Here is a 12,185-nt window from a genome sequence, read left to right on the forward strand (position 1 = left end):
GAGGAGAGAGAAAGAAGAATCAAGTTGCCTTCAATGCCAAGTCGGAACTGATAGGGCAGGGCGATAGGGCGGAGCGGGGCAGATCCGTTGTTTAGCTTCTGCATGGCGTCAATGGTATTCTCTCTCCGCACTTGACCATTTCTACATTTCCCATAACCTGCCACACCTCTATCGCAGATGGCTCAGTTCCTGCGAGGAAAGCAAGCTGGTATCCAGAAGGATCTGTCTGCGGGCTTATCCCCGGACTTGTTCCTCCTGGACGATGTAAGTTCTTGGCATCCCAGGCACCTCTTTTTCCCAACTGACACCGCTGTTCTCAGTTCGCACGATGTGGTGTAAACTCGCAGATTAGTGCAATCGCATATGATCCCATACAATCCCTCATTGCAGTCGGCACCAGTGATACTCAGTTCGGAAGCGGGCAGATCTATGTCTTTGGGCAACGACGAGTTTCAGTGGTCTTTGAGTTTCCGCGGAAGGCGTCCGCGCGGTTCCTTCAGTTTTGCGCCGATAAGCTGGTCAGCATCGACTCCAAGAATGAAATCTGCATATACTCCTTGGTGACTGGACGCATGGTGGTTTCCTATGCGCCACCGGGCCAGGTGACCGCTTTGTTAACGGACCCTTGCTTGGATTATGCGTTTATCGGCTTGCAGAATGGTCCGTAAATTGATCAGGAGGAAGAAAAGAACTGAATATTGACCTGTGAATAGGTGAAATTATTGCGTACGATCTCGATCGAGAGTCCCTCACGCCGTTCAAAGTTCCGAATTTGTGGTTGGAACGGAACCCTCGCGCGCGGTTCTTCCCCGTCGTATCTCTAGAGTTCTCTCCTCGAGATATTGGCAAGATTTTAGTGGGATATCCAGAGGGAGCAGTGACATTTACATTCAAGCAGAATCTTGCTCAAAAATACTTTGTTTATGAAATCCCCCTGGGGCACCGGGTGGAGACTCCCTACCATCTCACGACGTGCGCAGACCCAAATTGACGAACGCGATCTGGCATCCCAACGGGATCTTCATTCTGACAGTTCATGAAGACTCAAGTATAGTGCTCTGGGATACAAAGGATGGGCGCAAGCTTCATGCCCGGACTGTCCAGACACCCAATGTCGACCAACCAGGTGCTGGTGGCAGACCAGGCTCACCTGGGGAGGCTGCTGGGCCCAAAGAGCCTATCACAAAGGTTATCTGGTGCGTCAAAAATAACCCGGATGACACTGGACTTTTGGTGGCTGGTGGCCGACCAGTAGGTGATCAGACCAAGGGCCTCGTTTTCTTGGACATGGGCTCGACGCCCAACTATCAGACATCCTCATGGCAAATCCTATCTAATTATCTCGAGCGGCCACGGCGACAAATCAATCTCTCTGTCCCACCGGGGGCTAAGGTTGTCGACCTCTGCCTGATCCCTCGATCCTCACCCTACTTCAATGGCGCCCATGACCCAATCGCACTCATCGCTATGCTATCATCTGGTGAAATTATTACCCTGAGTTTCCCCAGTGGACACACAATCACACCAACTAACATGCTACATCCGTACCTCACTTTCGTCCATCCCTTTGTAAACAAAGCCGTGCTTACTCCCGTTGATCGGACGGTGTGGCTTGGTCTGAGAGAGCGCCGGTCGCAGGGACCCAGATTTGCAATGGGCGGCGTGGAGGCGAAGAACCCCCTGAAGCGCTTTGAAAACCGCAATGTTATTTCGACCGCACACGCAGATGGAACCGTCCGTGTCTGGGACTGTGGACACGATGATGAAATTGAAAACGGTGACGTGGTTCAAGTTGATCTTGCCCGTGCCATAGGCCGAGTCGGCAATATCGAGGTGACCGAAATGTCTCTCGCCAGCGGCACCGGCGAGATGTCTATTGGACTCAGAACCGGAGAGCTTGCTGTCTTCCGCTGGGGCAACAACCCCTCATACGGGTGCGAGGAGTCTCCTGGTGCCAATGAAGGACCAGGGAAGCTGACTCCGATAACCAAGCGAACTGACCCTGGTCTCAAGACAGGAATGCTACCTCTGACTCTTTTGAATATGCAACAAGGTCCGGTGACAGCATTGAAGCATGGGCAGGTTGGATTTGTAGCGGCCGGTTACCAGAGTGGTATTTTGGTGATTATTGACTTGCGTGGGCCTGCTATCATACACACCGCACACATGTCAGACCTCGTTAAGGGACAGAAGCGGAGTGGCTTCCGCAAGAACCGTGGCTCGGACGAAGTTCAGCCAGAATGGCCCACTCAAATCGAATTTGGTGTGATGACTTTGGAGGGCGAAGGTACCTATGCATGACTCAGGCTAGCGGATTAAACCAATGTACTAACCGTGTTCTAGACTACTCAAGCATTTGCTGCTTTGTCGGCACGAATAGGGGCAATGTGGCAACATTCAAGATCCTTCCTGCTTCCAATGGCACCTATGAAGTTGCTTTTGCTGGGTCATCGGCTGTTGAAGACAAGGTGATCAGTGTCATTCCCATCGATGCCGAGTCTGGTGGTCTTGCTTTGGCTACTCCAAGTTCAGTCGGAGGTTTGAGGAGTGGTACGAAAATTAATGGTGTTGTCATTGCCGTGACTCCCTCTGGCTGTCGAATTTTCAAGCCCCCGACATCAAAGGGTGCCCACAAGACATGGGATGACTGTCTCTGCGACTCAGCAGCCCTTGTCAAGACTGAGGGACGAGGCTACAGCTTGGTTGGTCTTTTCGGCGACGGCCACGCGCGAGCATTCTCGATCCCAGCTCTTCGAGATATTGGTTGCACCAAGATCAATCATATCGCGGATATGCGACGCCTCTCGGAAGCTTGCATCACCCCTACTGGAAATATCATGACATGGGTTGGCCCTTCAGAGGTCGGAATGTTCAATGTTTGGGGAGGTGGAAACAGACTGTATGCGCTCCCCATCAATTCGTCGAGACAGTGCTAATGCTAACTCACGTACAGGCACCCTTCAAATGATAAGCTTTACAACCCAGAAGCTGTGGTTCCCCCGCGTCCAACCATCACGAACGTCCAATGGATCTCCGGCACACAATATATTTCACCGGCTGACATGGACATTCTAAGTAAGTCAGCCCCATCAATGCCTATATAATTGTAATCTAACATCAAATCTAGTCGGCGGTCCAGGGCGACCACCATCGAAGGGGATGATCGAACAGATGAAACTCGAAGACCAAGAACGCCGAAGAGCCCAAAACGAAGGACGAACCCCACCGACACCCGCGCAGGGTAGCAGCCAGGAAGGCTACTGGTCTTACATGTCACGTCAAGTCCAAGAGCGCACAGAGCGTCTCGGGATCGTCGGAGATAGCATGGACAGACTAGAGGAGAACAGCAGCGGCTTTGCTAACGATGTTAACAAATACGTACAGTCACAAAAGAAGAAAGCTATCATGGGCGGTAAGTCGATCTTTCTTCAGGTCCACGGACCTATGTGTAGTGTTTAACCCCCTTGCATAACTGTCGCTGACCGGTCTTTTGACAACAGCGCTTGGTTCCAAGTTTGGCTTTTAGGCGATATCTCCTATCGAGTTCGGGATTTCTAAAAATGGGTGAACTATACCTACCTCCTAGGAGGAGTCTTGATTTTTTTTTCCGGTGTCAGGTTAGTTAGGTCAAGGCGGGATGTGACAGATCACTTAGCAATTTCACCCCTCCACTTGACTCCCCGCTGAAAGCTGGATCCACCTTGCTCGTACAATTGTAGGTGTTCACTTGTCTGCTTTGGCAAACTTAGAGCAGAAGCTATCAAAGCTAGTTCCAAGACATAACCACACCTAGCTACGTGTGAAATGAAGACAAGTACATAGCAACAATGAATCTGATAAAGTGAGACATAAGTTCCGTGCTATGTACTTTGGGTAAACAATAGACTAAGTTTTTGTTTTGGTGAATAGTTCGATGGAAAGGAACGCTCTAAACATTCTAGGTGTCAATTCTCGCCTCAAACTACAATGCTAGTATTTCATAGATTGTAGAAGGCGGTTTGACATTCATCAATGCCGCCCCTGCATGGTGCGTACTGGGGAGTTGGTTTATGTTACAAAAACGGCCTCACCACCATGCCTATTACTGCATGGAGAAGATTGGAGCAGAAGGAATATAAACGGCTGACTGAAGGCCAGTGGGATTCAAAATTATACCAATTCTATTTCAAAGACCTATAGTCAATGCCAATTCAGGGTAAGAACATGGAAAATCAGTCCAAGGGTCGTAAACATTGCGTTCTGGCTGTCGTTAAATAGCATTCAAAAAGGAAGAGTGTAAAAAGCAAAGAAACCACTCCTGCAGGCCGGTAGGACACCATAATTTAGTGTACCATGAGCTCAGGCTGAGGCTGGTGAGTTGGCTTGGCGGTATCGTCCTTGTGTTCTGCGTCGTCGCCCATCTCAACATCGTCGTCACCATCACCACCATCTTCCTCATCAAGATCATCCTCATCGTCGTCACTCTCCGCCTCAAGATCTTCACTTTCGGCATCGGAGATCTCTTCTTCCTCGTCCTCCTTGCCAGCAGGGGCATCGGTGCCTTCCATTTCATGGTCATCACCCTCGGCGGGCTTGTTGGATTCCTCGAGCTCCTTGAGGAGTGCAGCCTCGAGCTCACGCTCCTCAGCACCGTAGGTTCCACTGTCATCGTCGAGACCATCGGCCTCGGGCTGGTCAGGCGGGTACTCTGCGGGGGCAGAGTCATCAGAGTCCCTAAGAGGAAAAAAAAAAGGTAAGTAAAATCCCCACTAGGTATGTAAACAAACAAAACAAGGGATTCTCACCATTTGATGGCAAAGCGGGTCACACGGGGCTTCTCGGCGAGGACATTGCGGCGAATGCGCTCAATCACGGGCTTCGCAGGGGGCTCGGCTGCCAGCTCCTCGCTGTCGTACTCGTTATTCACGTAGTAGCCAACACGAACGAACTCTCGGCCATCGTAACTGCAGGTGAGGAGGATGACGGTGACGCCAAGCATCTCGGAAGTAGGAATGCGCTTAACATCAGGTGCGTCGGCCTCGAAGATGAACTTGTTCACTCCGACCGGGATGGGACCGACGAGGAGGGAATCGAGTTCCTGATCATACTCGGAGCTATTATAGTTAGAATCTGCAGGATTGGTACGAAACAAGGAGCGTTGAGAGGGGACGTACGAAGTGGCGGATCCGACGTAGGTGAGTTTCCATTCCAAATCTGAAAGAACTTGTTAGAAAACTCGACTAGAAAACAAGGGGGAACAAGTGAGTACTCACCCTTCTGAAGCTGCTCAAGGCACTCAAAGGTAATTTCGAACTGGTAAGAGGCGGTGAAAGGAGCCGGGTTGTTGAGGTTTTTCACTCCCAGGAGTGAGACGACGGACATTGTGATAAGATATGAGGGTATGTACGGGGAATTAAAGAGTTCAAGAGGCAATAGGAGAAGATTGTATGAACAGGGGGAGTGGAAAGAAGAAGAAAATAGGAAAAACAAGAGAAATCAACAGGTCCACAAGAATGCAGTTTACTCTTAACCCCTCTAGCTTAATGCGAGGAGCCCATCGATCGACGCGCCTTTCGCGTCCCTCGCATTGCCCTCACCGCCTGCACGTGACCCCAATTTCACTACCCGGGCAACTTGCATCACAGTCATCGCAGCTTTGCTCTCTACCTCTTGGCCATTATTTGCTATCAGATACATTGCGGCTGAGGGTTATCTCGTCAAAAGTGGCTGTGCTCCACCTTAACCCTTGACCTTTGGAAGAGTTGTCTTCATTTTAACTCATCCTGATATCACATCGCGCAAACCCTGCTTCGGCTTGCGCCGTCACCTTCTGACGTTCCCAGTTCCTCACTTTTCCTCGACTTTGCGATTATCGCATCGATCACCCCCCATCATGGCGGACGATGAAGCTGAAGCTGCCTTCTTCCAGGCTCAAGCCTTAAATACTGATTCCCAATCCCCAACTGTGGAGCAGGAAGGTGATAACTCAGACGCAGAATCAGATGACTATGACCCCTCACTGGCATTGGGGGATCAGTACTCGGCCTCGTTTCCCGAGACCCAGCAACCTGATGCAGGCCCCACTGATGCAGCTCCCTCGGGTGAGACCGAAGATTCCATCCCCAACCCGACTGCCGCCTCCGATGCAGATGTCGCCTCGGACGCAGACGCTGGCCAGACCAGTGATTCCACCGATCCTTCTCAGAACCCCTCACGCGCAGAGTCGTCGACACCTGTGCCAGCATCTGCCGCTGCTGAGGCACAGCCCAAGACACGAACAATTGGCGGATTTGAGGTTGATGATGACGAGGATGACGAGGGTGATGCGGAGTATGAGCCGCCGGCTGTGCTTGGGGGTGAAGATGTCAATGCTGTGCCTGTGACCATGTCTGAAGATCCCAGCTCAGGAAATGCAATGCAAAACACTTCCCCTGATGTATCATCACACCAAGCTGAGCAGGCACCTGCCAGCGGACCAGATGTTGCCAATAGTTCTTATTCTCCTGATCCTGTCTATAATATCGATCCCTCTTCTGTTCCTGTCCAATCGCAATGGGCTACGCAAGACTTGCAATCCGCAACCATGCAGAACAATACTGTTCCTACTTCTGTACCTGACTCTCCTGCTTCAAAGGGTCGTCTGGCCCATGACCGTGTCGGCATGCTGGAAGACCGGATTCGAGAGGATCCCCGAGGTGATATCCCTGCTTGGTTGGAGTTAATTGCCGAGCACAGAGTCCGCAACAGACTAGACACCGCACGCGACACTTATGAGCGGTTCTTGACGCTGTTCCCCATGGCGGTAAGTCTTCCCTTTTCTTGTCCTTTCTTTTTCTCTCTCGGCAAGGTACACGATTGCTAATCGGATACATCTCAGGCCGACCAATGGGTGGCCTATGCCAGCATGGAGTCTGAGCTCAATGAATTCTTCCGTTTGGAGCAGATCTTCAACCGGACGCTCCTGGCGACACCCAGCGTTCAGCTCTGGTCTGTCTACCTTGATTACATCCGTCGTCGTAACCCATTGACGACAGATGCATCTGGCGAGGCACGGAAGACGATTTCATCGGCATATGATATGGCCATTCAACATGTTGGAATGGACAAGGACTCCGGAAATATCTGGACAGACTACATTGAGTTCATCCGTTCTGGGCCAGGAATAGTTGGTGGCTCTGGGTGGCAGGACCAGCAGAAGATGGACCTACTGCGAAAGGCCTACCAACGAGCTATTGGCGTGCCGACCCAAGCTGTCAATACTCTCTGGAAGGAGTATGATCAATTCGAGATGAATCTAAACAAGCTCACGGTAAGCTGGACAGTACTTGAATCCAACTGGCTCGTATTAACGTTCTCCACCAGGGCCGCAAATTCCTTCAAGAACATTCACCGTCCTACATGACTGCGCGTAGCTCATACACGGAATTACAAAACATCACCCGCGATTTGATTCGGACGTCGCTTCCACCACTGCCTCCTGTTCCTGGCTCCGAAGGCGATGTTGAATATTCAGCACAAGCTGATATCTGGAAGCGCTGGATCGCATGGGAAAAAGAAGATCCTCTAGTACTGAAAGAAGAAGATCCTGCCGCTTACAAGTCACGTGTGGTGTACTTCTACAAACAGGCACTCATGGCACTGACCTTCTTGCCCGAAATGTGGTTTGATGCGGCTGAGTTCTGCTTCCTAAACGATATGGAAGATGCCGGCACAGATTTCTTGAAGAAGGGCATTGATGCAAATCCAGAGAGTTGTCTGCTGACATTCAAACGCGCGGATCGACTCGAGGTCACCTCAGATTCGGAACAGGATTCCGCCAAGCGCGCTGCCAAGGTCCGGGAACCATACGACAAGTTGCTTGATGCGCTTTACGAGTTGATCAACAAGGCTCGCAATCAGGAAACCCAAGATGTCGAACGCATCGAAGCTTACTTTGCTTCACAGAATGTGGAAACTCAACCTCAAAATGAGGATGAAGATGATCCTGAAGCCAAAGAAAGAGAAGCCGCCAAAACGGCACAGATTGATGCCGTTCGAAAGACCCATTCCGTTCAGATCAATATCATCTCCAAGACTGTCTCCTTCGCATGGATCTCTCTCATGCGCTCCATGCGTCGGATCCAGGGTAAAGGAAAACCAGGAGAATTGGCTGGCTCTCGCCAGATTTTCGCCGAAGCGCGCAAGCGAGGTCGGATTACCAGCGATGTTTACATCGCGAGTGCTCTGATGGAATACCATTGCTACAAAGACCCTGCGGCCACCAAGATCTTCGAGAGGGGCGCAAAATTATTCCCAGAGGATGAGCACTTTGCACTCGAATACTTGAGGCATCTGCTCGACATTAATGATACCATCAGTAAGTCGACATCCTAAGTTTCTAAGAAACCTACTAACCACTGTCAAAGATGCCCGAGCTGTGTTCGAAACAACCGTTAGGAAATTGACATCCAACCCGGAGAATGTGCACAAGGCTAAGCCCATCTTTTCCTTCCTCCACGAGTATGAATCACGCTACGGTGATCTCACCCAGGTGATCAACTTGGAAACCCGCATGCGTGAACTATACCCGGAGGATCCTGCTCTGGAACAATTCGCCAATCGTTACTCTAATTCCAACTTCGACCCTACTTCCGTGCAACTGATTTTGTCCCCGTCCCAGACTAAGCCGAAGACCCACATGCCAGGAATATCCGCGGAATCCCACGGTTCTCCCACGGCCAGATACATGGACACTTCCCTCAACTCACCTAAGAGACCTTATCCTACTGATGAATATGATGAAGACTCGGGTCGCCCACGAAAGTTTGTTCGCGCTGAGTCACCAATGAAGAGCGCACAAGCTCGGCGTCTCGACCAGCCGAAACGAGTACAACAGTTGAATGGCCAAAGTGCCTCATACAGACCGCAAGGTTCTCCAGCTCCCCTGCCTCGTGAAGTGGTGAATCTCTTGAGCATCCTGCCTTCTGCGGCTGCCTACAACATCACCCGCCTTTCTCCCGAGAAAATGATAGACCTTCTTCGCCACGTTGAAATTCCTTCCGACATTTCCCAAATACAGATCCCGCAAACTGCACACGGACCAGGTGGAGGTCAGAACCCCTACTCCGGTAAGATCGTCATATATCTCTCCCATAATGACATTCTTACTCATACCTCATCTCTAGGTGCTTACCGCTGAGCCAGTGGTTGCTCCTTCTTCTCCGAGGACCACAGTTCACTTGCAGTGTAAAATCACTTGCTCTCTGCTTTTGCAATTTCATTTCCCCGGCGCGCAAAATATCCCGATTTGTCTTTTAAGGACTTGATGACCCAGCTCTTTTTTCCCTGGGGGGCATTTCACGAAACATGGTCGGGGCATACGCGGTTGTTCAGAGCCCCCTTTGCATCTTCCATCGGCGTTGATCTATCTGGCATTTTTTCGTTCTTTGTTTTTCCAAATAGGGCCACAGGCCACCAATTTCTGCTTGCTGGTTGGGTCCACCCAACCATGCTTTGTACAGACTCAAATAAGCAGATAATCTCATAAACAAATTAAGCAAGCAGCCTGTGCATCCCTTTTGGTAGATTCTTAATCATCTTGAAGTGCACAAAGTCGCCCCCCTCCTTCGCCCATAGATCTTACGTCCATACATTCGATCTTTCTTCCAACTCCCCTCAGTGAAGTCGATATATATAACAAAGTAGAGGCGAGGACTAGGGCCTGATAGCGGATAAATGTAACTGACATTTTCTCGGGCGAGCAGTTCTGGCAAAAGGAAGAAAGGTTTGTTGATTCTCCTGAAAGTCAGGGTCTTGCCACTCTACACTAGGAAAAGAATAAGTCATCCAGAGAGTAAACCTATTCGATGGGTGTCCATGCAGTTTGAATTTAACATAGAATCTTAAAGCAAACCCTCTTCCAAGGTTGGAACTGCCCAGATGATGGTGATCGGTGGGGCATCTGCGGAAGCAGCGTGGGGAGTGGGTCTCTACGTCATCGTATACTCCACACAATGTGCCTAGGTAAAGCCTAGGAAATATCTTTGAGCTTGCACAATTGCGATGGTGATGGGGGAAACTGGCGACCGTCACCGTCACCTCAACTTGGACACATAGACCTAAACCTATACACCAGGTCTCATACTACATTCATGGTACCCCAGCTCAAACAGCTCTCGACCTTTTCGATGGCTTCTCCTCAGGGTGCTGTTCTCGATGGAAGTCGGTCACACATCCATGGGGGTTCTCTTCAAGGTTTTCATTACAGCACATGAACGTAAAGCAGTGTGGGAAATCCTTGCGCATTTCATCGGTGTCCACCTCAAACTCATCCCAATTGTCGACAAAAAGATCTTCGCCGGTGGGCTCATTTTTCTCTATTGTGGGTTAGCTTATTGAGCATACTCGACTGGACCGTGATCTCAATTTTTGCACAATCGTGCCTGGATTATATCGACAGCTTTTCTCCGTGTTGGTCGTAACATCGAATTCCTTCTCGCAATTGATGCAAGACGCGTATCGGGAAATTGCTCTTTTATTGCTGTCGGGGCTCTCTTTGGTATCGGCCGCCAATACCAGAAATTGACTCTCGGCTTCTTTACGAGCCTGGTCGTTTTTCGCGCAGATGGATTTGAGAACCACGCGTAGCCTCTGGTCGGACGCGTTGTTGATCGCGCGACCGAGCGTGGTGGCCTCAAGCTCTTCCTCGGTGATTGGCATGAGGATCTGTCTTGTTTGTTGGTTTGGCTTCGTTGCTTTGTGCTTAACCAAAACTGTAAATGAGTGGGTTGGTTGGGAGGGACTACAAGATTTGTATTAGGGGGGAATCTTAGACCAAAAAGAACAATCGGCCCGAGCCGCAGATTGAGCGTATTATCTTTTGTGCCTTTTTTTTACTACTACATCATGTAGCCCAGATCTTCTAGCATATTCCAGCCTTCTTTTTATGTTAAAATTAACATCAAAACTAACATTAACAAAGGAATAATCGGCCGCGTGTGCGGACTCTGTCCTTGAGAACAACGTAATCCAGTTAGGTCGATGGTAGTGTTTTTTAAGACGCCTTTTCAAACGTCTTTTTACATGTCTTCTTAGATATCTCATTTCAGATATTTCTTTCCCTTCTCAGTTTTATAGATAGATGATGGGAAATGGTGGGAAAGAGCTTAATTTATGGAAACATATTTTTTATGTATAACCTTTGATTCTGGTCAAACCACGAAAAGTCAAAGCCCTATTCATCATATCAATTACTTATACACCATCCAATTATCTCATGAAAAGGTTAGATAACATACAGATGGTTGAATCTTCATACTTTTCGGAGACCAGTTATTCGGTTTTGTAGGTAAGGTGAAACTGCGAACTAAGTGAGCACTGGACATTGAAAAATACTACAGCCAATTAGATATAGAAGTATTTGACTATTTCTTACTTTAGTCACATTTCGATCGCACTTCGTGTGCTAGACCCCGGCTCCTTCCTTAAAGTAGGTCATACCTATACCGAATCTGCCTCGGCCTTTATGGAGCCTGAATTGCATGATATTCCGCACTGTCTTATAGACAGGCAATGAAACAGTACAAAGGAAAATAAATGCTTTAAGTTAACCCGTGGAAGTGAGATGGGATATCTCGTGGCACATAGACCACACGCTAATGGGTCGATTGTGTTCATCTTGTTGGCCCTTTCTTTTTGCTTTGCACCGCTGCTTGAAGATGCCACAGATACTCCCATCGAGAAGACACCAGTTCCACTAAAATCTAATTCATATGTACTTATGGTTTTGCTCCTGAGCCTTCCATGTAACCCTATATGTATCATCCTCTGTTTGCTGACAGAAGTCGACAGCTAACGGAACCCAATCAGAGAGTTATGCCTTTATTCCTTTTACTCCACATTTTTATTCCGACTGACTGTTGGCTGTTTACCCTATCTCGGGTACGGGCAGAGGGGCTATTTCATCAACCTCTATGTAACACGCTAGTCAGTTTCCCAGTAGACTACTCATCCGGTGCCACCATCTTAAGCATCATTACCAAGGTAATCGACAAGATTTTTCCATAATATATTAGGTGTTATATCAATAGCGCCGCAACTAAGGAGCCTTGCTCTAGACAGCTTTCTGTCAGATCACAAATAGAACAAATCGTTGCCTATAAAGATTGTCGATTCACATTCAGAGAATAAGTAAAACTTGCACTAGCTCCTCCTACGCGCGTTTGAAC

General features: G+C 49.2%; 4 protein-coding genes across 4 annotated transcripts; 2 read left to right on the plus strand and 2 right to left on the minus strand.

The window, feature by feature from the left end:
* Positions 1–177: 177 nt before the first annotated feature.
* On the plus strand, positions 178–3,526 carry N7487_002729 (uncharacterized protein; the record flags this gene model as incomplete). Its single annotated transcript, XM_056870476.1, has 8 exons — positions 178–264; positions 321–660; positions 714–972; positions 1,050–2,287; positions 2,344–2,899; positions 2,954–3,075; positions 3,128–3,412; positions 3,501–3,526. 8 exons carry the CDS (start codon positions 178–180, stop codon positions 3,524–3,526), a joined length of 2,913 nt encoding a protein of 970 aa, XP_056735260.1.
* A 796-nt stretch (positions 3,527–4,322) lies between these two features.
* On the minus strand, positions 4,323–5,361 carry asf1 (nucleosome assembly factor ASF1; the record flags this gene model as incomplete). The annotated part of the gene is made up of 4 exons (XM_056870477.1): positions 4,323–4,713; positions 4,785–5,093; positions 5,154–5,193; positions 5,253–5,361. The coding sequence occupies 4 exons, from the start codon at positions 5,359–5,361 to the stop codon at positions 4,323–4,325; spliced, it is 849 nt and encodes a 282-aa protein (XP_056735261.1).
* Positions 5,362–5,872: 511 nt separating this feature from the next.
* rna14 (cleavage polyadenylation factor subunit RNA14) lies at positions 5,873–9,157 on the plus strand (the record flags this gene model as incomplete). The annotated part of the gene is made up of 4 exons (XM_056870478.1): positions 5,873–6,781; positions 6,857–7,288; positions 7,342–8,335; positions 8,385–9,157. The coding sequence occupies 4 exons, from the start codon at positions 5,873–5,875 to the stop codon at positions 9,155–9,157; spliced, it is 3,108 nt and encodes a 1,035-aa protein (XP_056735262.1).
* Positions 9,158–10,122: 965 nt separating this feature from the next.
* N7487_002732 (uncharacterized protein) lies at positions 10,123–10,677 on the minus strand (the record flags this gene model as incomplete). The annotated part of the gene is made up of 2 exons (XM_056870479.1): positions 10,123–10,332; positions 10,363–10,677. The coding sequence occupies 2 exons, from the start codon at positions 10,675–10,677 to the stop codon at positions 10,123–10,125; spliced, it is 525 nt and encodes a 174-aa protein (XP_056735263.1).
* Between the last annotated feature and the right edge of the window lie 1,508 nt (positions 10,678–12,185).

This window comes from Penicillium crustosum (genome assembly GCF_028827405.1).
Source record: "Penicillium crustosum strain IBT 35664 chromosome Unknown utg000001l_segment0_segment0, whole genome shotgun sequence".
Classification (NCBI taxonomy): domain Eukaryota; kingdom Fungi; phylum Ascomycota; class Eurotiomycetes; order Eurotiales; family Aspergillaceae; genus Penicillium; species Penicillium crustosum.